Genomic DNA, 26,784 nt, shown 5'->3' on the forward strand with positions numbered 1-26,784 from the left:
TTTATTCTAGTTTTTTAATCAAAATATTTAGTGGTACCAAGTCAAATGCCTTACAGAAGTTTGAGAATATTAAGTCAGCTCTGTTACCATTATCAACCAAATTTGTAATCTCATCAAAATATATCAAGTTGATTTGACAGAATTTATTTTCCATAAACCCATATTGATTTGCATTAATTATATTACCCTGCTTTAGTTCTTTATTAATAGAGTCCCATAGCAACATATCTTATCTTGTTCAGGATTGATGTCTGGCTGACAGGCCTATATTTACCTGGGTCATCTCGTTTACCCTTTTTAAAAATTGGCACAACAGTATCTGGACCTGCTGATGTAAAACTGTCTAACGTTAGTAGCTTCTGTTTAGCATTCTCCAGATATACTAGTGGAATGGAACAGTGTTCTCACCATATGATGAGATTCATCACAGATGATATAGTCTCATCATAGATCATCTGTATCCAAATGCAAAACAGAAATATTTCTTCTGCCTTTTCTGCATTATTATTGACAAGTCTACCACTTCCATCTAATAATGATCCAATACCATTGTCAGGATTCTTTTGTTCCTAATATATTTTTTAAACCACTTTTTATTTTCCCTAACTCTGCTGGCGATAGAGTTCCTCTTGTGTCCCTTTGCTTCCCTTACCAATGTTCTGCAGTTCCTAACTTCTGATATATATTAATTACTGTCAACTTCCCCTTTTGTCCATTTGTTACATATTTTTTTAAAAATTTTTATTGCTGCCTTCACTTCTCTAAACAAGGTCAGTTTTTTAATGGGATTGTGGCTTTTGGGTAACTATTAAGATGCTCTTCAATGTTTCCAATCATTCATATTTTTCTGATTAAATTCTTCCTCCCAGATGATTTGGTTAATAATGGTTTTCAGCTTTGTGAAATTGGACCTATTAAAGCACCAAGTGTATATATTACTGGTCCGACTTTATTCTTCTTGGCTCTTGAGTTGACCTTTCAGGTGACTTTTTTAAGAAGTTCTTATCTGATTTGCTCAGTTCAGCTCCACCCCTTCACCACCTGGGAGCAGTTAACCTCTCAGTCTTCAGACAGCTGAGATGATCCAAGTTCCAAGGGTTAGAGCCTCAGGACCTTTAGCAAACCATCCTTCTTTCTCAGGGCCTACAACCCAGCTACAAAGCCTGTACACAGAGACCGAACAGACAAACCAATAGTCAACCAAATAACCTACACGCAGACTAAATGCACCACTCACCAAGTCCCCCTACTTCCAAGCACAGTCTGCAGCTACTCCCTCCAAAACTCTCCTGTGTGCTGGCTTTGTTTGTGGTACATGTCTCTGCCAATGCAGGATTGTTTCCTGTTGTACTTTCATTAGTGTATTGTGTAACCCATTTTTGAAAGTACCACAGAGTAGGATTTCCATCACCCCTCTGGAAAACTGTTTCATAGGCTAATAGCTCTTACTGTAAGGAGTTTTTCCTAACACTCGGCCCAATTTCCCCAATTAGATTTCATGCCATTTATTCTATTTTTTTACCCCTCTTTTTAATTATGCCAAATAATTCCTCTCCCTTCTAGCTCATAAATGTATTACCTATATTAGTAGACTTTTCCTACCATTAGTCAGTCTTCACTTAGCCAGGCTATACATATAATATTTCCTTGTAAGTCGGTCTATCCAGCCCCTGATCAATTTTTGCTCTTCGGTGAACATTCTCCACTTTGTCATCTTCCTGATAAGAGGCAGTGTCTTAGTGCATGGTCCTAACTTCTGGAATTCTTTTCTCCTCCACACAGTCCTAATGGCCTGACAAAGCCGGTCTTTGTTACCCTTTTAAGGAATGATGCAAAGCCCATCTGTTAACTATAGCTGGTTGGTGTGAAAGATGTTGCCTTGAAAGGTGGCATCTATTATAGCTGGGAGTTAGGCCTCTAAGTTTGACCATTGAAGCTTAGAAGTATTCCAGAAAGTCTTTTCCCTTCAAGGTACCAACCTCAGCCACCTGTTTTTCTTAATCCCTAACCCCTGATATGACCCAACTACCCAAACACTCACTATTCCTTTTCAAGGATTATTCTCATACAGTTACATTTCATAGGAAGTTTAGTCCTTGTTGATTTTCAGCAAAGCCATGAAACCTGTTCCTTCATGCTGTAAAGGTTAGGAATTCTTCTCCAGACTTCCTGATTTACCCCTTCAGAAAGTTTCAGCTACTAGTAAGTAACATTTTACTGTTACTTTGGTGTTTTCTACTAAGACTAAATTATAATTGCATCCAATTTTACTTTTCTGAACAGCCTTAGAATATTTCTTCTTATTTCTTTTGTTCAAATATTCTTGATAAATGTCCTTTTTAAAATCACCCATAGTTTTTCTGGCTACTTTCAAGTCCTCACCAGATGTTTTTTCCAAGCTTTTGTGACAATGAAATACAGCCACTGTAATACATGCTATGAAGAAAAGGCTTTGAAAACTGAATTTTTTTTGCTAAGAGGCATAATTACTTTGACATTGCATTTATATCTTTCCACATGTGGAATAAATTTTGATATATTTTCATTTGAAAAGCGATTACTTGCCAGAGTTTACATTGCCTGACCTTTTGAAATAGAGATTTTTCAAACCACAGTTATAACAGCATTATCATCTTAAGATGTAGTAGAACATTGAAATTGTAATGGAACCCTTTGTATTTATGTATCAAGCAGCAAGTCCCCCGTCCTCCAAGGAGTGCACAAACCCCAAGTTAACATCCAATGCATTCCCTTCCTGGGGTTTCCCAAAAACATATAATATAACAGAAAAAACAGGCTTTGCTTTATCCGTGACTAGCTGTCCCAGGAATACTTGTTTTAACTCCCCAATTCCCTGTCTATAAAGTCACTGCCATCTCCCATATGTCTAGACTTTAAGTTAATGAGTCAGACATGTCTCAGTGAGTAAGCAGAATTTCAGTACTTTTATGCAGAATTCTAACACTTGCTGACAGGATAGGTTACCAGAAGAGTCCTGTTGCCACATTACATTTTCACAAAATGCTAAACTAGTATGGGTCTGTATTGTGTGGGCAGCAATATATTTAAAGTTGGCAGTAATTTTAATTGGGTTTTTTTGTTTTTGTGTTTTGTTTTTGTTTGTTTTTTTGAAAACACAAGTTGTAGTGGATTCCTATTCGTTCCTCTTACCTTTGAGGATAAGACTTAGACAGAACTTCCGAAGTGTTTTAAGGGTTGCATATATCCCTTTCCCCCCACTCAGCATGTGGTACATTCTGCAATGCTTTGAGAATTTCAGAGCCCCTAAATGTACAAATTGATGTCAGTTCTCCTTCAGTTGCTTCTAGCACTTAAAGGTTTGCCACCCTGTTCATTTTTTCTGTCCAACGGTGCATCTAGTAAGTCTCAGGACCTGTGAATTCTCTGTATCAGATTAATTTAAAGTAGTGTTTGTGAATGGACAGCATAAGAATCAACTAATGTAAGAAGTGTGCTGAGATTTTTGGAAAGTGTATTTAGGTCCTTGTGTGAAGGACTTTTCTAGAACCCCTAGTTAACCTATATAGCCACATCTGAGTCACAATATCTGGTGGCTAGACAAACTTGCTTTGGAACTAACACATTAGACCAGTGGTTCTCAACCTATTTACCATTGTGGGCCACAGCTCTCTCTGTTTTTTATGTGGGCCGCATCCACACAATATATATACTACCTATATGGCCCTAAAAATGTCACATGAACTGCAGCTGTGTGCTGATTGGGCCACAAGTTGCCCGCAGGTTGAGAACCACTGCACTAGACTGGGTCAAACCTGTTACTGCTTAGCCCTTTTATAATGGTTGTGGAATGACAAGAGTTTGTTTCTCTACAATCTGTCTATTAGACATCTTTACTTAATTTGTTCTTTACTCTCAAGTTTTTCAGTTACTTTGAAAATACTTTCTATTTTCATACCTTAATGACAAGAAAACACAAGAGAAGACTGTGTCGGTAAACTAATACAATATTTCACTCCTGACACACATCTGGTTTCCCATTACAATAACATTTCTGATGCTTAGGTACTCCAATGTGGTAGTCATTCTTTAGATGTTTCAAGACCATCTGACACCTATTTCTCCTATGTAACAGAAGGTCTTCCTAGGAAGATTATGCTCCTGCAGTTGGTGCATATAGTACTTAAACGTCACTATGTAGACTTAGTCTTCCATATCTTTTTGGTATTATGCCCCCACAAAAAAGCAGCCAGCTTGTTCGTGCCTAGTTTGCCCTGTTTTTAGCCTTCACCTATGTTCTTCTTTAATCTCTGTCATTTGTGGCTTCTGTATGCAGTGTCCCTCAGTCTCCTTCTCCTCCTGAGTGTACTTGAATCTACAGCAAACTAAGGCTTAGTGTAGATTCCTCCATATGTGTCCCTGGAGGTAGGGCTTGTATCCGGCAAAGCACTTGCCTCCTAATGACCTCTAGGCATTTTAGGGAATGCCTTTCTAGCTAACAGAGGTATTAAACTTCTGACATTCCTTCATTTGAGGAAGATGCTCAAAATTGTGATATTTTGCAGTCCAGCAGTAACGTAAATTAGATTGTGTCTGCACAAGTGAGGGTACTGGTAGATGGATCTTGGCTGAAGGACAAAAGGGGGATGAGGATAATGATGAATGAAAGAAACTCATGCTGCTAGGAAAACCCAACAAAATGTTTTCTGCCAAGAAACAAAGTGAGAAAGTGATGGCCTAGGGTGACAAAATACAGTTGCTGCTCGTGACTTCTCCCAACCTGGCAGAAAAATTATGCAAGGCCTGGATTAACTACAGCTAGGGCCCAAGCATAATTTTTTCGGTCCCAGGACGAACTTGTAACATGGGCCCCCTCCCACACACATACCACAATCTGTCATCCCATACATACAATCTCATGAGCCATGAAAAATGTTTCAATTCTGAAGTTACGGTTATATATTCTGAATTTCTGAAAAATGCCCCTGTCGCTATTTTTGTTTAACATAACACCCAGCCAGAGAGTCCTACAAGTTTGCTGACTATTTTGTAATTTTTTGGTCATTATAAAGGTATTATATCCTGTCAGTATCTTGATTTTTTTTTTTTTTTTATTCTAATGGGCCAATGTAACTGCAAACATTATATAATTAGGCCAATTAACAATAAAGCTTTATTTTTCTGGCCTTTTTCATTGCAAAATCATGAATTAGCTCTCCCAAAGTCAATTTCTCTTGCAAGTTCACACTCAATAGACAAGATAGCTAGGTGCCTTAACCGTTCTTGCCCCATTGTAGAACACCTGCAGTTTTTGAAGAGTGCTAGCTTGCTGAAACTTCTTTTAGCTTCTGCCACAGTCATTGGCAGTGTGCAAAAAATCCATGGGGCTATGCACACATCACTGAAAATTAGTTGCAGTTGTTTTTTGTAAATCTCATTTAATAAGATATGTGGGGGTAGTTCATATTCTTTTCCAAAAGTAGACTTGAAGATTTTTTTTTCAAGTGCAACATTTCACAAGGAAAATTCTCAGAAAGATCTGTAGGATACTTATGAAGTAGACATTTAAAAGCTTCTTCCAGTTCCCCAGGCTCTAGTGTCTCATATTTTAAGACTGAACGGAATGTCAAACAAATGTTATTGGTTGCTTTGAATCTGTGCTCTAATTCACAGATAACATTGTCCAAAGTTGCACTGAAAACATTCCTTTTGAATAAAGAATCTGGTTCATTTTCAGAGATGGTATAGAACATGATTCCTCAGGCTCAGATGTCTCATCATGAAATCTTTTCTGTTTCATTCCTCTCTTCTTTGACAATTGTGCCAAAATTCCCATGCCTTCTGCTGCAAGACAGGCTTCCTGTAAAATTTTGGGCCACTGATCTCTAAATTGTTTTATTTCTTCAGTAATATCAGCAATGAGAGCTAGCTCTGATTCAAGAGAGATTCCTCTGGCTTATAAAATCTTGTTTCTGTCCTCAATACATGAAAGAACTTTGTACCAGAAGCTATCCATCAAAAGGCATAAAAATGAACTGAAGTACCTTTTCAATGCTTTTACTTGTGATTGAACTTTATGTATCAAGTTTAATTCAAGAGCACATTCCAGTGCTTCCAGAATACCTGGAAGATGCTTTGTGAGTGGATGGACAGCATCAGCACGTGCACTCCAGCATGTGTCTGACTGAGTGTGGAGTGAGCAGTGTATCCTATTTGTTATAATCTTCCACCTCACTGGGCTAGTCCTTTAGCTTCTTTTAGTTCCCTTTCTTTTACCTCCGTACATTTCTGGCTGCCTGATTTGTATTTATAGCCACCACTAGACATGGCAGTATTTGTGTGTGTGTGTGTGACTATGAGTGAATTAGACATTTACATATGTTTTGGGCCTGCAAATTCTATCAGAGGAAGCAGCAGCACTGGCTCCCACTGTCTTATGGTGCTTTGCTTTGCCCTTCCCAACAGCTGTCCCTCCCTCCTGCCTATGCACAAGGAACTCTGGGACAGGTAGTTCTTGATCTTCTTATGATAGACCATGTCACAGAGAGGAGCACAAATCTCTCTATGTCTCAGTCTCAAACTACAAGTCCTAGTTTAACTGAACAAGCACATGCTCTCTATTCTAGAGAAAGGCAACTCACTGTTCAAAGTGTTGCTTGAGACTGCTCTGATTGACTGACACTGCTTCTGATTGGCTCCAGCAAATCTCACAAGATCTGGACAGTAGATACAGAGAAATAGTTTCTATAAATATCCTCAGGCAAGATCCACAATATAGCCTCAATTTTTTCCTCATGGTAACCCACAGCCTCCAGGCCCCAGTAAAGTGTACCCTTCCCCCGGCGCCCCCCTCCCCCACATCCCTTCCGTGGGGGCCCTGGCTAGTCCAATGACCATGTCACCATGCAGAAGATAGCTCCACTGTGTTCAGTCATGCCACCTTCACAAGATTCCTTTAAAGACTAGTGAATTTATTTCTATGGAATCACAATACAGTGCTAATGGAGTCACCATCTGAGCTGTTAGCAGAGTGCTTTTTATTTTGCCTGCCACTAAGGAAATTTTAGAATAGTGCTGTAAAATCTGTGGGGGGGAAAAAGCACTAGATAAGAGCTGAGTATTATTTTTTTGGTATTTTTACTTTGAATTCCAGTCACATCTTTGAGAAGAGTGAGTGAGATGCACTATTTATGACATCCACCATTCACTCTGTCCTATGGTTGTCCTATACAAAGTTGTCCTGTGTTCTTTTTGCAAATTTATAACTAAATTGTTGACTGAGTTCCACTTGACTTACCAGACTTCATTCTGATCAAGGGAAATTTAGAATCCATACATTTTTAGATGTCAAGACCGCTTTGGAATTTAATTTGTTTAGGATGAAAACATTTTAGGACATCAACTAGATGTTGTCTTTTGGGGATCACTATAGGGGAAATGACATTTGTACACACATATCTAAGTGGGTTAAGTTATTTTTATATATTATATAATAAGACCTATTATACATTAGTCAGGGTGACAGTACCTCAGGGGCGTGTGAACCAGGCCGTCAGTATCCCTCTATTCTCTTGTGTGTTTTCCTACCTAGCAACTACCTCAATAGTCGCTCAGCTTTCTTCACCCCAGTAATCTTTAAGGAGCATTTATTCAAACAGTCTCATATGCATTGCTGAGTGTTTAGAATATGACCCACACTGAGTGAGCATTAGGATTCAGTCATCTGTAGTATAAGTGCCTCGTCTGTCTGCCTGCTTGTGTCTGGTGAAGATATCGGCCAAGCTGCCACTTGGAACTCAATGCACACTTTCTAGAAGCTTTATTGTTTAGAGTCAGAGGGCAGTCAGATGCCCACTTTAGTAGAGCAGTGTTTAATTATTGCAGCTTTTCATTTCTTAATGATTGCTGCTAGTTTTCAGGGGTTGAGAGCTGTGGAAGCAAGTTGAGGAAGGAAAAAAGGAAGTTGCTTAACTGTAGTTTGCAGTTCTCAGACCTTGTTTCTCCCTTAGTTCTACAGTCTTTCTCTCTCCAATGTCTTTAGAGTTTTGAGTCTTTAGAGTTTGGAATCTGTGTTTGCTGCTTTGCATGAATAGAAATAGCAGGCTTGTTTACCTTTGCTTTTTAAGTATAGGCTCAGTACCTGAATCTATAGGTTTATAACCTTCTGTTTAACCATTCTCTGCAAAGTGATTTTTGACCCATGTGCATTCCATTAAACTTAAAAGATTGAGAATTTTTGGAAGAAGCATGGTTGGAGGGCTTCAGTTTACGGGTAAATAACCTTGTTTTACTCTAAATAATGATCAGAACTTTCATATCTTGTAGCACATTAAGCTTCAAAGTTTAATCAGAAACTTGATATACAGTATTTCTGATTTATAGGCAGAGGATTTAGTAATACTGACCTTCTGTTCCATATACAGCATTTGATGAGAGTAGGGAAAATTGGTTACAATTGGTTGTAAATGCATCACTGGAACATTTGTAATGTAGCAGCAAGGTCACTTTTGACTTTTTTGCATCCAGATAATATTTGGATGGGTCCAGCTCCAAGTTATCAAGGCTTATGGTGTGTTCACTGGATGCTTTTATGAGCCTCATGCCATTCCTTCTGTGGGATATGACCTGCTTTCATTGGTAGTCTCTGAATGTAAGAGGCCAGCTGCAAGCATATCCTGCAAAAATGATTAGTCAGTAATGGTGCACTGGGGTGTAAAATAGCATTTGTAATAACAGATTACTCCATTATGCTTCTTCATTGACTGAATAAAGACCTGATTGAGTGAAAATCGTAGAAAAATGTACTCTTCTGACATAAACTTAAAGGATTTGATAAAATAACAAATTTAGGGGTTCAAGGAGTGCCATTAAATTGAAACCAAAGAGATTTGCAGATTAGAATTTGACTAATTTCCTAAATTCTCAGTTTACTTTTCCCAGGCACTGTAAAAACTAACAAAAGGAATTGTGAATCATTTGCCTTTAACATAATTTATAGACCTAACGTAATTTATGCAGCATTCAAGTTTGTGGGAATAATTGAAGCAGTAATCACATCATAGTGCTAATAAAGACTTGTACTGTTATATGTTATAAACCAAAATTAAATTATTATAGTTATTTATAAACATTGTCTCATACCTAGTAAACCTGGTTTTTGTTCTTTGCAGACTAGTGTCTGAAGAAATATTAAAGAGATTAGAACAATATTTTAAAGTAACAAATTTTGGGGGGTAACTTTAACCGGTAGGAAGGGTTTAAAGGCTTCGTTTTCCTTTGCTTATTTTCACATACATTTACTATGGTTGTTTAAATATTTGCTTTCTTAATGGTTTGAATTTGCATACAATTAGCTAATGCAGACATTCACTTTTACTTAAGAAACTTTAGTACGTTATATTTAATCACATACAGACTTGTTAACATTTTGCTTTTGAAATGTGGGACTATTTCTATTATATCTACTCTGCCTGGTCAGATCCCAGGCATCACAATTTCACTGTGTCATGGTGTATTGTCAACAGCTGAGGGAAAGCAAGTAGGAGCATCTCTTCTCTTTCTCCTTCTCCCTGACACACAGTGTCCTAGAGAGAGGGGCAGAGGAGCAAAGCGGTCAGGATATTAAAAAAATAAGACCAGGGTAGTTACACTGTATGTTATCATGTTCTCACTCTGCTGTGATGTATGTCAGAGAAGCAGGACAGATGAGGCTGCATTCTAAGGAAATAGTTTCACTAGTATAAACAACTATCTTAAATCTGTGTCCTACCATTCAGTATTTGCATTTTGGGTTATTGCACTTCAGGATGAATTTTTCAGAACATCCCTGTAGATTTGCAGAAATAGTGTCCCAGGCTGAAGTTCCCGCCTGCTCCGTTAGAGAGCTCTGGCAGCATTGCACCAATATATTTCTCCTTTCAGTGTTCTGTCCTTTTCTTTTCATTCCTGCCTCAGTCAAGTGGTTTGCCAATCCTGACACTTCCAGAAGTGGCTTTTTGGAGGCAGCATTTCCTCTGTGTGTCTTTTAGGAAGCACTGTTCCAGACAGGAGGGCTTTTCTTCATGTTTCTCCTTCACTCTTTTCTGCCTTCCCCCTCCACCCCCTTTCCTGGTCTGTAACTCCTCACTCACTTTGTTATCCTCTTTTCTCATTTTCCAGCCACCCATGAATAAGAATGGCTATGCTGCGGCAGACGAGTAGACAATCTAGCCCTATCCTGTCTTCGAACAGTGGCCACTGTCAGACACTTCAGAGGGAATGAACAAAACAGGGCAACTATTGTGATCCATCCTTGTCATCCAGTGCAAGTTTCTGGCAGTCAGAAGTTTAGGAATACCCAGAACATGGAATTGCATCCCTAATTATATTGGGAAATAGCCATTAATAGACCTATCCTCCAGGAATTTATCTAATTCTTTTTTTAACCCAGTTATACTTTTGGCCTTCAAAATATCCCTTGGATGACTGTGTGTTGTGCAAAGAAATGCTTTGTTTAGTTTGTTTTAAACCTGCTGCCTATTAATTTCATCAGGCTACCCCTAGTTCTTGTATTATGTAAAGGAGTAAATAACACTTCTCTATTCACTCTCCTTACCATTCATGAATTTATAGACTTCTATCGTATCAACCTTTAGTTGTCTCTTTTTTAAGCTGAACAGTCTCTCCTGTTATGGAAGCTGATCTATACCTCTAATCATTTTTGTTGCCCTTCTATGAATTTTTTCCCAATTTTAATATATCTTTTTTAGATGGGGTATCAGAACTGTATTCTGTGTTCAAGGTATGGATGTACCATGGATTTATATGGTGGTATTATTATATTTTGTGTCTTGTTACCTATCCCTTTCCTAATGATTCCTAACGTTCAGTTAGCTTTTTTGAGTGCTGCTACATATTGAGCAGATGTTTTCAGAGAACCATCTATGATGACTCAAAGTTATTTCTTGAGTGATAACAACTAATTTAGACTCCATCGTACTGTATGTATAGTTGGGATTATTTTCTCCAATGTGCATTACTTTGCATTTATCAACATTGAATTTGATCTGCCATTTTGTTGCTCATTCACCCAGTTTTGTGATATCCTTTGTAACTCTTTGTAGTCAGTTTTGGACTTAACTTTAAGTAATTTTGTACCATCTGCAAACTTTGCCACCTCACTATTTACCCCCTTTTCCAGAACATTTTTGAATGAGTTGAACAACAGAGGTCCTGGTATAGATCCTGGAAGGACCCTGCTATTTACCTCTCTTTTCTGTGAAAACTGACCATTTATTCCTATCTTTTAACCAGTTACTGATCCATGAGAGGAGCTTCCCTCTTATCCCATGACTGTTTACTTTGCTTAAGAGCCCTTGGTTTGTGACCTTGTCAAAGGCTTTCTGAAAGTCTAAGTATACTATATCAACTGGACTGCCCTTGTCCACATGCTTGTTGAGTCTCTCAAAGAATTCTAATAAATTAGTTTGGGGCGATTTCCGTTTACGAAATCCTTGTTGACTCTTCCCTCAACATATTGTGTTCATCTATGTGTCCAATAATTTTGTTCTTTACTATAGTTTCAACCAGTTTGCATTGGTACTGAAGTCAGGCTTACTGGCCCATAATTGCCAGAATTGCTTCTGGAACCTTTTTAAAAAATCAGCATTATATTAGTTATCCTCCAATGATCTGATACAGAGGCTCATTTAAGCAATAGGTTACCTAGCACAGTTAGTAGTTCTGCAATTTTATGAGTTCCTTCAAAGAGTTCTTGAGTGAACACCATCTAGTCCTGATGGTTTATTACTGTTCAATTTTTCAATTTGTTCCAAAATGTCCTCTATTGACACCTCAGCCTAGGACAGTTCCTCAGATTTGTCACCCAAAAAGAATGTGTGGGAATCTCCCTCACATCATCTGCAGTGAAGACTAATGCAAAGAATTCATTTAGCTTCTCTGCAATGGCCTTATCTTCCTTAAATGTTCCTTTAATACCTTGATCTTCCAGTGGCCCCACTGATTGTTCGGCAGGCTTCCTGCTTCTGATGTGCAATAGAACCTCAAAGATACAAACACCTTGGGAATGGAGATTGTTCGTAACTCTCAAATGTTCGTAATTCTGAACAAAACATGGACCCAGGTGCTCCGCCATGAGCAAAGCTTGGGCAGTGTTGTGCGTGAGTGGTACAGGATGTGGCCTTTTAAAACTGAGATGCTCTTCCAGAGCGCAGCATACTGGCTACAGCTTAGGCTCCGGCCCCAGCAGCTGACGCGCCAGACCAAAGCTTCCTTGCAGCATCAGCTGCTCGGGCTACAGCAGCTTCTTTCCTGGGCTCAGGTTGAGCTTGAGAGCTTGTCTCCCTCCTGGCCAAAGAGAGGTAAAAACAGCATCGACAGCTTACAGGAAAGTGGCACAGACCCCAGCGCTGCTCCTGCTCGGGCTGCCATGGGTTGGCAGTGGGGGCTGGCAGCAGTTCCCGTGAACCTCAGCATTTTAACCCCACGAGTGGGAGTGGGGATGGAGACAGGCAGCCAGATGTACCTATCTTTAAGATGCAATACAGGTACAGTATAATATTTGCCTTTTTTTGGTCTCTGCTGCTGCCTGATTGGTTACTGCCGGTTCCACATGATGTGCAATTGACTGGTCAGTTCGTAACTCTGGTGTTTGTATCTTTGAGGTTCTACTGTACTTAAACACTTTTGCTGTTAATTTTTGTGTCTTTTACTAGTTGCTATTCAAATTCTTTTTTTGATCTGCGTAATTATACTTTTACACTTGACTTGCCAGAGTTTGTTCCTTTCTATTTTCCTCATTACAGCTTGACTTCCAATTTTTAAAGGATGCCTTTTTGTTGCTAACCATCTTTTACTCTGCTGTTTTGCTGAGGTGGCATCTTTTTGGTCCTCTTACTTTTTTTTTTTTTTTTTTTTTAAATTTGGGGTATACATTCTGTTTGAGCCTCTGTTACATTGTTTTTAAATAGTTTCCACTGTTTAAATAGTTTAAGTAGTTTAAACTGTTCCTTTTAATGTCAATTTAACTAGCTTCCGTGTTTTAACAAAATTTCCTCTTTTTGAAGTTAAATGCTACTGTGGTGGGTTTCTTTAGTAGTTTCCCCTCTACAAGGTTATTAAATTTAATTACAGTATGGTCATTATTACTAAATGCTTCAACTATATTCACCTTTTGGACCAGATCCTGTGCTGCACTTAGGACTAAATAAAGAATTTCCTTTCCCTTTGTTGCTGCCAGGGCTAGTGCTCCAAGAAGTAGTCATTAATAGTGTCTAGAAATTTTAGCTCTTCATCCTTTCTGTGAACCCCGACAGATGAGGTGCCACCTCATGCCAAAGCTCCTAGGTCTCAACTGAACACTGACCATTAGCTGGAAACCAGTCTGGCTCACCTATATGTAATATTGTTAAAATATATGTTGAGTTTATGAGAATGTTTTTAGGGTTTAGACTTGATGAAATGCTTGTAGATGCTGTATGTATTTATCTCATTTATAACATTTATACCCCACGTTATAGGGTGATATTAAGTGTTTGCATTGTAATCCTCTGTGATTGTGTAAGTCATCAAGCAAGAAAGGAGCATTCTATCACCTTATGGAACCAAAGACTGTATCTCATTTGTGTTTATCTGTTTTAACCTTGTAAATAACTTTTTCTTAGTTAATAAATCTTTAGTTAGTATATTATAGGATTGGCTACAATCAGTATCTTTGGTGTAAAATCTAAAGTACAATTGATCTGGGGTAAGTGTCCAGTTCTTTAGGATTGGGAGTAACCTGAATATTGTGAAGCATGCCTAGATGGCAAGATAGACTGGAGTATCCAAGGGGACTATCTGTGACTCTGTGGTTAGGCTGTTATAGAGCCTGAGGAGTTTACACTTGATACTTGATTGGTGAAATCTAAGTATAGAACTCACAACGCTAAGGGGTTTGTGCCCTGCTTCTTAATAGTCTGCTCTGAAGTTGATACTCTCACTCTTGAGCCCCTCCAGAGAGCTTGACACCTTCCTGAGGTGACATATGGGTATATGTCAATATGGGGATAGTTGAGATCCCCCATTGCTGTTCTCGGTGGTGGCAGATGACAGAACAAGGAGCAATGGTCTCAAGTTGCAGTTGGGGAGGTCTAGGTTAGACATTAGGAAAAAGTTTTTCACTAGGAGGGTGGTGAAGCACTGGAATGGGTTACCTGGGGAGGTGGTGGAATCTCCATCTTTAGAGGTTTTTAAGCTGAGGCTTGACAAAGCCCTAGCTGGGATGATATAGCTGAGGTTAGTCCTGCTTTGAGCAGTGGGTTGGACTAGATGACCTCCTGAGGTCCCTTCCAACTCTAATATTCTATGATTCTATGATTATTATTGAGTTTTCTCTTTTTATAGCTTCTCTAATCTCCAAGACCATTTCACAATCATCACCCATCACCATCCTGGTCAAGTGGTCAGTAGTATATTCCTACTGATACACTTTTATGGTACTTATCTTCTTCACTTCACCACTGTCCTCCTTTCCCTTCCACCCTTTTCCCTGTAGTATTTTGTTATTCTCGCAGTGTCAATACAGTGTTGCTGCCTTCAGCCTGTTCTCCTTGACTGTCCACTTTTGTCTTTTCCCTCCAGCCACTTGCTGCAGCAGCACAGGTCTGTTTGCAGTTTCTGAGGGGAAGGGGAACACCTGGAAATGCTGCAGAGATGCATTGTGATAGTAAAGAGCTAAACAAGAAAGACCAAGCTTGAACTGCCAGTAAGGGAGGTGCAGGCTAACGATGGTGACATAGTTTTGTCTTTGTCTGTACAACCCAACCTCTTGTCATCCAAGATGATGGAGGAGGGGATAATGGGTCCTTCATTTCTCCCTTTCCCCCAGCAGAGTGCTGATGGCTAGTTGCTGCAAAGTCCATTGTACTCTGAGCAAAAAGCCTTCCTCTTCTGACTAGTAGCCAGCTTGCAGAGTAAGCTGAGCTAGTAGGACACTGATGAGTGAACTCACTGCACACCACACCAAGTGCACAGATGCCTTTGGCAGAACTTTTTGGCATCCCACCCTCAATCCTGGATTCAGAAAGAGAAAATGTCCAACAATATGGACAATTAAAAACTAAAGAACTGTTTGTCTTTAGCCTGTGAACCCTTTACGGCAGGAATTGTCTCTTTTCTGTATTTGTACAGTGACTAGCACAATTGGACCTAAATCCTGACTGCAGCCGTAGGGCTCTAGTGTAGTATAAATATTTATTACTACAGCTGCTTCTGATGATGATGATAACAATATAAAATCATCCTTGAGGCACACACTTAACACAGATTAGCCTGCAGATGCACTATTAAATTAAAAGTTTTTTCATAGTGTGTTTCTTGTGTCTTTTCTCCTTGTTCTGTATCTCCCAGCTTCATTCTTTTCCTATATCTTTACATTTGGATGTTCACCTTTGTCTGTCATTTTCTCTCTCTCTCTCTCATTTGCCTGTCTCTCTCAAGGTTCACATTTTTCACAGGGTCTCCATATTCATTCCATTTCTTTATTTTTAGTATGTGCTTGGGCACCATTTAAAATAAGTAGCAAAGTATATTCCCTATGTTTAGTATGGCGTATACCTTCAATACCACAGTGTGGTAACCATCAAGGCTTTAATGGCATATAGTGTGTGCATGTGTGTATATATATATATATGTGCATCTATACATACACACATCTCTGTTCATAGATCTTCTTTTGGAAGAAAGAAAAGAGAGAGAAATATCTCTGTTCACAGTGATTGATCTCTCAATATTATTTCATGTGTGTGTACATGTCCAGGCTCACTCCCCAGGGGATGGGTTTCTGGCTTAGCACATGATCTTCAGGCCACTTCATCTTGCTTTCCAACCTTGGGGCTTCTTTCTCATTGCAGGATAGGGTGATTCAATGAGTAATGTTGTATAATCTGGCACAATGGTCTCTGGGGTATCAAATTCTGAGTGTGACAATTCCAGGAAGTAGTGTCCACGTGTGAGGGAAGGGAACTTGATGTATGTCTTAGGTAGTTGTCAAGACTCTGAAAGTGCCAATGCAGGGAAGTAATGGAACTGAAGAGGGATTTGTTCAGAAGAATTTCAAGGTAACCTTTGATATGAAGTGCTCTAGGTTTCAACCTATATATAAGGGTGTTCCTTCTGCAGACCTGGTTGTGTAAATTTACACCCTTCTGGGTTGGCTGGTTTCAGAACAGTGTGAAGATCAGTGGGACAATATACCCAAATGTAGAACTTTCTTATGAAAGATGGGGCATTTGGTGACTTGCAAAAGTTGTGATAGTGACAAATGAAAATGTAGTTGTTGTTATTCCTGTTTGCAAAAGTGAGTAATGTTTCAGTGATGTCTCTTGTTTCTAGATCACCTCTCTTGTGACACTCCAGCTTTTAACCTTGGTTGGCCATGATGACAAGCTTGATGGACCAAAGTACAAATGTACTGTCTCTCTAGACTTCATCAGGGCTATTGCAAGGTAAGATTGTTAAATAGCATTTAATATTGCTTGCACTGACCTGCATAAAAGGTTTAGATTTCAAAACCAATATTTTGTCTAACCATTTATAATGATTTCCTGCAGTCCACAATAGAGGATTGCAAAGCATGGAGAAAGGCTATTGCAGAATGAATAGGTTGTTTTTACTCCAGTAGTACCTAGGGACAGTCTCTAAAATTAGGCCTTCATTGTGCTAGGCTCTGTACAGCTACATAAGAGTTCTTGCTTGAAAAAATGTATAACTTAAATTGATTACACAAAAAAAAGGGGAAATATTATTCTGGAGAATCAAGGCATAGAGAGACGGTGACTTGTCCAAGATCACATTAAAACGTCAGTAGCAGAGTTGGGACATGAAACCAGATCTCCTGAATTCGAGTCTAGTTCTTTAACCTCAAGGCCGTCCTTCCTCTTTTCTTTGCATCCATGTTTTGATAGCTGAGGGGTCTCTGCAACAATAAAAATAGAGAAGAAACAAGGAACTAAGACCTGTGAGCCTCTACCAAATTAATATTGCATTCACAGGGAGGTGGCTCAAAATTCATATCCTGAGTGTTGATGTTATGTTAACTCCCATACACCATTCGATGTGTTGACGTGTTTGGATTTTTTTGTTTTGTTTTTTTACTAATTTCTGTTGTTAGCAAGTGCATGAGTGGTACAATAAAGATGGGGAAAAGTTCAAAATATAAAGCAGAGAAATAGAACAGATATATTTAAAAAAAAAAAAAAGTCAAAAGGGCTTAAGTAGACATCACAGTCTTTTTAACCATTCAGTAGCATCAAGGATAGACCAGCATGAGATAAGCTGCCTTCAGTAGGTGTGCAACATACTCAACCGCACCACAGCTATACAGAGGGCTGTTCCTGACTCACCAGATGTGGTAATTTCCTGCACATCTCACTACAAGAGATTGCCACTCTGCGAGCCAGACTCTCTCTCATCAGGCTGAGTGGTGAAGAAAGAGTCTCTTACAGAGGGAGCAGCTCATTCCCATTGTGCTCACCATAATGTGGCAGCTTCTGCTGTAGAGATGGTCAGTAACATAGTCCAGAATTGGTCATCTGCTGATGAGTCAGTGGCAAGACACCTCTTATGTATCTTTAAATAGTGGTAGCTGTGGTATCTCCTGGATTTTGTCAAGGATGTATTTTGCTGCAGTGCAACACCTGATGTTAGGAGGCGGAATATTAGAAAGGATTCATAGCCACTTAGTGTTAGGGATGTAAAAGGCTAAATGTTTAAACGGTAAGCATTTAAAAAGCTGCTTGCCGTTTAAACCGGGGGGGAGGGAGGAGGAGGAGCTACAGCTGGGCAGCTCTCGCATGGCAGTGAGCCCTCCCCCACCCCCGCACACAGATTTAGCCCTTTAAACATTCTATTTGTAGAACATTTAAACAGATTGTTAATTAAAGGAATTTTTACATCCCTGTTGTTCTCATCTTTTGATTCAGATGCATATCAACTAGTTTTGTGTGGGGAGAGTTTAACCACACAGAAGCACAGTGTTGTCCGAGTAGCAGAGAGCTAGCACAAAGCTGCACAGTGTTTGCACTTTAGTTTCAAAACTGAGTCTGCTAGCTTATTTAGAAAGCCATTTCGATTCTTAATCTCCTGAACTATCTTGGTAAGGTGTCCTTATACATACTTAAGTGTGCAAACTAGAGTTACTCCTAGATATACTGACTTTGGGTCATGTGCTAGTCATTCTCCATTCAAGATGTTGAGTCTTCATGAAGCATTAGCATGATTGGGTAGAAGCGTGATGACTCTGTCTTTCACACTCTGGTTTAAGACACCATTTCTTGTTGTAGCCACTGATGGCTGCCATATCTTGGTTCAGGTTGTCCTTGGTCTTTTTGAAGTCCCTGTCTCTTGAAGCTATGCAAATATCATTCATATACTCAAATGGTTTTGAGATTGGTGGAGGAAGATCACTAGTAAATATATTGGAAAAATGGAGGACAAGAACAAATCCCTGAGGGAATTTATTCTTTTGATTCCTCCTTGTGCACAGTTTATTTCCTAGCATTATCTGAAATTTTCTGTTTTGAAAGATCATTTCCATAGCCATAACAACCCATCTAGCTAACATCTTTGACATCTTGATCTTCAGGCCAGTATGCCAGACAGTAGTCAAGAAACACAGCCCCTGTCTTTTTTCCTTCTGTTGAAAACCATTTTCTATACACATAGTAAGAGCAAGAACTTGGTCACAAGTAGGGATGTAAGCAGCTAAATGTTTAAATGATAAGCAGCTAGCTTACCATTTACTAATTAGTAAATGAAGAGGACAGGCACTGGTTGTGTGGGAAGTTTCCAAGAATTACAAAGAAGGCTGATAATACTGGGGCCCCTGCTGAGATGTCCCAACTGTGGTCAGGAGAATAGGCCTGCTTCCATTATGCAGAGAAAAAAGTAACTGTCTGCTTAGGGTAATGCAACAGATATAGATCATTTATAGAAACCCAGTCTATGAGATCCAGTCCATTCTTGTGAGATTCTCTTATAGCCCCAGGAGGTGTGGTGACTGTTTAAGCCCCTGACGGATGGATGTTGAAGTGTTAATAAAAATGCAGTGTTTTAGGCTACATCGGCAGGTTTATAAACATTTGCAACTTTAAACTGACTAACTTTTACAATATCACAATGAGGCGAAGTAGTTGGTAAGGCCTCCACATAAATATCAGGTTTCACATAAATGGCTCTGCCACATTTTCCATGTAGATTGTAGCTAACAATGTCATAGCCTCTCGCTGTCAGCCTACTGGCAAGGAAGGAATGTGCGTGCTTTTCTAAAAGACAAATAACATCCACCCCATGACAGACCATGAGATTCTCTGTTACTGAGTGCTTTGCAGGTGACAAAACCTCAGCACTGAGTTGAAGAATGGAGAGAGAAGAACCAACAAGTACCACTCCCATACTACTGTTACCAGGATTTGGATTCAGTCTGAGATTCAGTCTGCTGTTTTCTGCTTTAGTTTACCCTGAAGGGTGCACAATGAGAATGTAGAGCATTATTACTTCACTAATTTCTAGAAAGCATACTTATGTAGTGGCATAAAGGTTTGTGTCTATACCAAAGTGATTGTGAATTTGAAATACCCGGAAAGAAGCTCTTCTATTAGCCCTTAATTTTTGTCCTTTAAGTTATCTTGGCATCTTGACTGAACAGAATTTTTCATATTTTGCTATATTTAGTTTTCAAAACATAGTCAGTGTGTTCATACCAGATAATTCGGCCATTTCTATACATTGATATTACAATGTGTTATGTTGGTCCAAAACACAATAAAGAAAATCAGCCTAATTGAAGTGATCTGAAATTCTTTAAAAATATTCCTCATATTGTGTTTTTTTTATTTTGGAGATTTTGGTTTTTCTTTTACTTATAAGGTACTTACTTTCAATTGGGACAGAAACCTTTTGCTTGACAGATGTGACTTGAAATCTGTGGCTGTAGTTTCTGCTCCTGCAACATAGCGAGGTCTTCTGAAATTTCCAGGGAGTTGTCTTTGCCAAGTTAGATACTCTGACCTTTTGATGTTTGACTTCTGGCTATAGTCATCTGTGTTTTTCAGAATTACCTTAAAAACATATAAAGATTTTGAGGAGGAATCCTGTGAACTATATATTAGATTCAGGTTACAACATAAGAGAATTTTTAAATATTGACTTGGACTTGCCTAGAAGAATAAGAGCATAAATTTGCATAATATCTAATAGGAATACTGGAATATTGTCTTTTTAATTTACTTTTATATTAGTTTCAAAACTAATGAAAAAAAAAACACCAAAGGCTTTCAATAGCAATCTGTTAACAGATTTCAGGTTACAAATTCTAATTAACCACGGAATTTTGTCCAAATAGCATCTCTCTTAAATCAAGACATACTTATTAGGTACAGATATCCTTGGATTGCTCTTAAAATACATGATTTGTTTTTTCTCTTCTGTTTTTGCAATGGGGAAAAGGAACTCGCTGTAACAAGCAAATCAGAAGAACAAGATGATTGATCATCAAAAGAAAGCTATGCAAATACAGACCTTGTATCAAATTCAGAATACAACAAAATACAAGTCTTATGAGCAGTTAAGAAGCCAGATTATATGAAGAAAGGCAAAACAAAAATACCCAATTAAATCACTTAATTTAACACCACCAACAACAAATTCTTGGACAAGCCACCATCACTAAAACTACTGGCTTCATGGAAGTCCAGTTCTTCTCCTATTGCTTTGGTATTAGCTTCAAAGAGTATACCAGCCTCAACAAAATACCAGCCTGCAGGTTAGAAACTGCACTGCATTAATTGCTAGTGGAATTAGAGGGATAAGTTTAGTTCATTCAGTTTTAAATTATCAGACTTAAGTCAAAACCCCAATTGTTAATACTATAATCTACACTCTTTGTCTCTAACACAGATCAGGACTCTTTCTATGAAAATATTGCTCTAAAATGTCGATCCACTGCATTGTCAAAAAGCACATTATGGTAGCCCAACCATAGTTAATACCTAGTACTTAACACTATATTTGTTGCCAACAATATATAAAAACCAACATAGATTATAAGAATTCTTATACACTCATTTTCCTGTGATCTCCAATTTATATAAGCTAAGTCAAGAAAGCAAAACATAGTCTGTTCCTCTAGAGCCCTCACTTACCTGTGGTCTCTGACAAGGCTCAAGCTCTCCCCATTCTAGTCACTAGTTATACAAAGCAGTTAGAGTTGGTGAAACAACCCAGGAAGAAAAGTATATGCAGTATATAGACATCAATCATCCCTGCATCTCCTTTGCATCAAATATAAACACCCCTATCCACCTCTCTCAATGTCTAATCAAATATAGAATTAGCTCTTGGATGGCAGCTAGCCAATGTTTCAACCCAGACAAGATATGGGATGGTGGCAGGAGGAAAGGAAGCACTTCAAAGAACTATTCACCTCTAACACATCCAGCTATTGAGGGAATCTGCCTTTAGATTGTGACCCATAGCCTTGGGTTCATTTAGATTCCTTGATGATATCCAAATAGTCTTGGCAGCAAAAGACACCCAGTTGCACATGCAACTGACCAGAAAATTGGGCCTCATGCTATGTGATTCAGGGCCTGGCTAGAGTATGATCCATACTGTCGTGACCTTGGGCTTTATTATTGTAACTCACTATGCCCAGGAATTAAGCCACATGAATGATGTCTTGAAAAAGCTCCCACAAAACACAGCCGCTCATCTGCTTAGCAACATAGATTGCTGTGAGCACACTCTGGTGCTCTGCTTCTTGCTCTGGATCTGAATTAATAGAATCCAGTTCAAGGACTCTCTCTTGATATTCAAAGTGCTCCTTTGGTTTGAACCTGGGCACTTGAGAGATTAGCTCTCCCTTTGCAGTGTGATCTCCCACCAATGGTACATTCCATTGGAACCATGACGCTGTCCAGCAGCATAGAGAGGCTCAGAGCACAAGAGCAGGACCTACACTGTGGAACTTACTCCTGCAAGAGAGCAGTTGTCACAGTCTTCACCACTTTCAGAATGCAATTAGCTTAGCTCTCTCTCGGTAAGGCATGCGTGCGCACACAGCACGAATCAAGTTATTTTTCTGTAGACTGAAAGAAGAAGGGAGAGATTATTTCTATTTTCAAATAGTTGGACATGCTGAGATGCTATAGTGATGGAGCCATACAAATACCTAGATAGGTAATTGATAGGTCTGAAAATGTAATTGTAAACAGGGAATCATCATTGAGTGAGTGTGTGTCTAGTAGATTTCTGCAGGGATTGGGTCTTGGTCCTATGCTTATTTAACATGGAAGAATCATCAATGATAGTTTGCGGATGACACAAATTGGAGGAGTGATAAATAATGAAGAGGACAGCTCACAATTCAGAGCAATCTGGATCACTTTTTACATTGTTCTCAGGCAAACAATATGCATTTTAATATGGCTAAATGTATACATCTAGGAGCAAAGAATGTAGGCCATACTTACAGGATAGTAGACTCTATTCTGGGAAGTGGTGACTCTGAGGGTGCTGGATAATCATCTGAAAAATGAACTCCCAGTGTAACACTGTTGCCAAAAGGGCTAATGTGATCGTTGTATCCATAAACAGAAGAATCTTGAGTAGGAGTAGAGAGGTTATTTTATCTCCATATTTGGCTCTGGTGTGACCACTGCTGGAATACTGTGTCCAGTTCTAGTGCCCACAGTTCAAGAAAGATGTTGATAAATTGGCGAGGATACAGAGAAGAGTCACGAGAATTATTAAAGGGTTAGAAAACATGCCTTTTTTTTATTAAGAAGCTAACTAGACTGAACTCCTTTAGTCTAACAAAGAGAAGGTTAAGGGGTAACTTGAGTATAATCTATAAGTATCTACATGGGGAACAAATATTTAATAATGGTCTCTTCAATCTAACAGTGATATATAACATGTTCTGAAGACTGGAAGCTGAAACTAGACAAATTCAGACTGGACATAAAGTGTACATTTTTAACAATGAGGGTAATTAACCATTGAAGTAATTTACTAAGAATCATGGCAGAATCTTTATCACTGACAATTTTTAAAAGAAGACTGAATGTTTTTCATAATGATATACTCTGAGCATTATTTTGGGAAAGTTCTAGATGATCACAATGGTCCCTTCTGGCCTTGAAATCTGAAAATCTCTGTATTATTTCTCCTGATATCTTTCTCATTTTCTTTCCTTGTCCATTTCCATGATTTCTATTCCCTTACCATCCCGTCTGTCATGTTTTTCTAAAAGTGACAGCCAGTAGTTACAAAAGAAATTGATGGATGCTGTAATTCTACAGACGAGATTTTTTCCACCTAATCTCCATGGTGCCAGTTGCAGGGTGAAACATATCTCTTTGATCTAGTAAGATTCATTTGCAAACTGCAGCAGATAGTGCTACTTTGCAAGAGTGCACCTACCTTTAGTTTCTATTTGTCTGCTTGCTACTCCCTGTTGTGGGAGAGAGGTCATCCTATCAGCAGCAGAAAAAAAAGGAGCTTATGCACCATCTCAGTCAAAGCAGGTCTTAAGCAAGCAGGCTATTGATTTCTCATGCCTTGATTTGATAGTGCTAAAACAAAATGCTGTTAAATAAAGTCCCAGTTGTAGGAGTCATCTGATTTCTTATCTCCACTACCCATCATATTTCCTAATGCAAGCCTGATGTATTCAAAGGACAAAAACTAATGACTTCTCTTTCATTCAAGCCCTTCAGTTTTTCTCTTTTTCTACAAGAAAAAAATCAAATCGAATTTCCCTGTGTTTTGAAGCAAAAATTAAAGTTTGCAAGGTTACCTTTGAGGAGAGGTACAAAATCACACCTCTCTTCCCCATAGGATTCCTACATGGTCAGCACTACCTGGTGCAGTCATTTTCTTCTCTGCTGCAGACTTCCGTTTATCACACTATTTTACAATGTTTCAGTGGGTCTTCCTATCTTCTGCAGACAAACTCCTTCTTTGTTTGCCTCATGCTATTACATTTTTTGGTTGTTATAGTGTAAAGGAAAGGGGCACATACATTGTTAGAATTTTTAAATTATTGTTCAACTACCTCCAAATTTAAGAACTAGGTTTATCCATCTCTTCCTTTGCAATTGTAGGAAGAAGCTTTTGTGTGTGTTGAATTTGGCAGGCCTTCTCATACAGTCACTATTGATACTAATGATGACACAATGATTAAATAGTGTTTCGTTTAATAGCTGGTAAGGTTAACATTCATCAGAGAGAGTGGCAGTGTTACTGTAGAAAGCCTTTTAAATAAGGTACTTACTTGTACCTCTGTGTGACATTACAGAAAATGTTACTGCCATAGTTGTTCGCTTCTTTTAGAGTTATAATAGTTTTAAGTAAACTTCAGAAAATGTATGATTATATATCTCAGGAATTTCTGAATTTTCTGTACCCAATTCTTTGTAGAAACTTTTTTAAAATGTGGATTGCAAAGTGATGTGTGAGCCAAGAATATTAAATGAGTGGCCTGACAAATAAGACATCTAATTAGTTAATCTTTGCTTTGCATTGTGATCAGCTATTTTTGCAGCACTGAATACTTTTTTAATTTTATACTTGTCATTATATCCAGTAATTTTGGTCATTTATTCAAATAGTAACCCCCAATATCTGAATGTTAGATTGTACAGCAGAATGAGTTTGGAGAAAAAAATTAATTATATGTTTTACTCCACTGCTATTTCATTCTGCCTGCCATCAAAGTACAAAAGTATACATTAAAATCTTCTATCCTATTGAGTAGCGTTCTTGGATCTTTCAAATTTAGCTATGAACATGGGTCAACTAGTGTCAAGACTGAAAGAACGCAGACTGCAAATGAGTACAGATGAAGAAGTTATGCAGTACATAATGCTAAAACAGGTGGTTTGGAAGAGGAACAAAATGTTTAATAGCTTAAAAGATTGCTGCTCTGCATCTCCAACTAGTGTATCGTGTTTACCAGGCTAAAGAAATACATTGCTGTCAACTTAAATCTAAATTAGCTTAATGATTCTTACTTTCAATCTTTAAATCCTTGGTAAGGGATTTACTTTACTGATTATTTTAAATAATAATTATTTTAAATTTTAAATAATCAAAAAACTTTCATACAGTAAATAATGGTATCCTGTTAGAATTTAAATTCTGTGTAATTCACAGTCTTCATTTTATTTATCTTTGAGGAATTGGTTGCTATCTGTTGGGAAGAATGTCTTGTGTGCATTGTCTCCAAACCAGATACAGTCTGAGCACTTTAGGGGTGATTGTTCTAAAATGCTGTATGTTTTTGTTTACAGGACCGTGAACTTCGACATAATAAAGTACTTGTACGATTTCTTGTGAAAACAAGCCTCACAGCCATATGGACACTATGACAATGACTAAAGCAAGCTGTGTTTCTCTATCTACTTAGCTGGCCAGGGAGAGGAGCATTTTGGCTCCACTGGATTTGTCCAAACAGGTGCTGGCCCAGCATGCAATCTGATGAAAATATTCTGATTGGTCTGGGTGGATCTGAGCAGAGGACTATTTACCAGAGACCCTGGAGTATTTGGAAGCAATGTGTTAATTATAAACAGCAGGGTTTGAGCACAATCTGTTCTACTCTTAATGATGTTATCTTAACACTGAAATTGCCTGAAACCCATTTACTTAGGACTGCATTTTGCTCTATGAACTATCCCCTGTGCTTTGAACATGGCAGCAGCCCTTGTTTGTATGCCCAGTCTTTTCACTTCCTCTCCACAGGAATCTTTGCAATTGCCTGCCAAAGCCGTTTTTCCAAAGGCCACCATTTTAAGAGAGTGGAGTAGCAAAATATAATAAACGTAAGTGCGTATTTAAGCTGCTGTATGCTTATCTGTAAATCATATATAGATTAGCTGTTCAATTCACATATATAGGGATTATAATGATAGGAAAACCCCAAATTTATCAGCAGAATTTATCTTGAGACCCACTTGTAAATGTTAACCTGCTCTTTACCAAGGTTTTAAAAAAATCAGATTTTAAAATGTATGACTTTAAAGCTATCATTTTCTCTGCTAGATGCCAATTGTGGCAGGGCTTTTCCACTCACCAGCTTTCAAGGAGCTTTTTATTTAAATATTTTGGTAGTTCTTTTGAGCTGAGCCAGTTTTCTTGAGTGCAAATTCTTGTGCAGTTCTCAATGGAAATATTTTATTGTAGTGTGTTATGGAAGCAAAGCAGTCTAGTTTGAAGTATACTTGTACGTACACTTTAAAGCCAATGTATGGGGTGCAGCATGGGTTCTGCGGCAGCAACATGTGTATGGAAGGAAAAGATTCAGCAAGTAACAGGATGTACCTGTTGCACCCTATTCTTAGCAGAGAAAACACTGCTGTCTGAAATAGGCAAAAAGTCGAACATACATCATCATATATAAAGCATTTCTCATACTTGCTGAGAAATTTCAACACTTAAGTTTTCAATATGTCCAAGTTTTCAGTTCTTCAAAAACTTGAATATTTTTGTTACCTTATTGTACATCATCTTTGGTTAACTGTCATTCGTAATAAACTCTTAAATTCTCTTCACTTTTCAGAATCAGATGCTAGGCGACCAACAGCTAAGTGCCTTTTTTTTAATTGCACTAGGAACTTGAGCAAGAATGCGTAGTGGGGGATTTTGAAGAGCTCCAGCATCTGTTCCTGGGAGTGAAAGCAGGGGACACTAGGAAATTTTAGTTGACCGAACACAAACTGGCTCACCTGCTGTGTAATACATACCAACAGGAGCACATCACAGCTC

General features: G+C 38.5%; 1 protein-coding gene across 1 annotated transcript in view; it reads left to right on the forward strand.

The window, feature by feature from the left end:
• Window positions 1–25,857, forward strand: part of ORC5 (origin recognition complex subunit 5) — a 133,796-nt gene extending 107,939 nt beyond the window's left edge. The window contains exons 14-15 of the mRNA XM_067563998.1: window positions 16,351–16,463; window positions 25,311–25,857. Coding sequence (XP_067420099.1) covers window positions 16,351–16,463; window positions 25,311–25,356 — 159 coding nt within the window. The 3' untranslated portion in view covers window positions 25,357–25,857. The remainder of the gene's footprint in view (window positions 1–16,350; window positions 16,464–25,310) is intronic.
• Window positions 25,858–26,784: the final 927 nt, after the last annotated feature.

Source organism: Emydura macquarii, unplaced genomic scaffold (assembly GCF_026122565.2).
Source record: "Emydura macquarii macquarii isolate MOO-44397 ecotype Brisbane River unplaced genomic scaffold, CSIRO-AGI_Emac_v2 contig_2636, whole genome shotgun sequence".
Lineage (NCBI taxonomy): Eukaryota > Metazoa > Chordata > Testudines > Chelidae > Emydura > Emydura macquarii.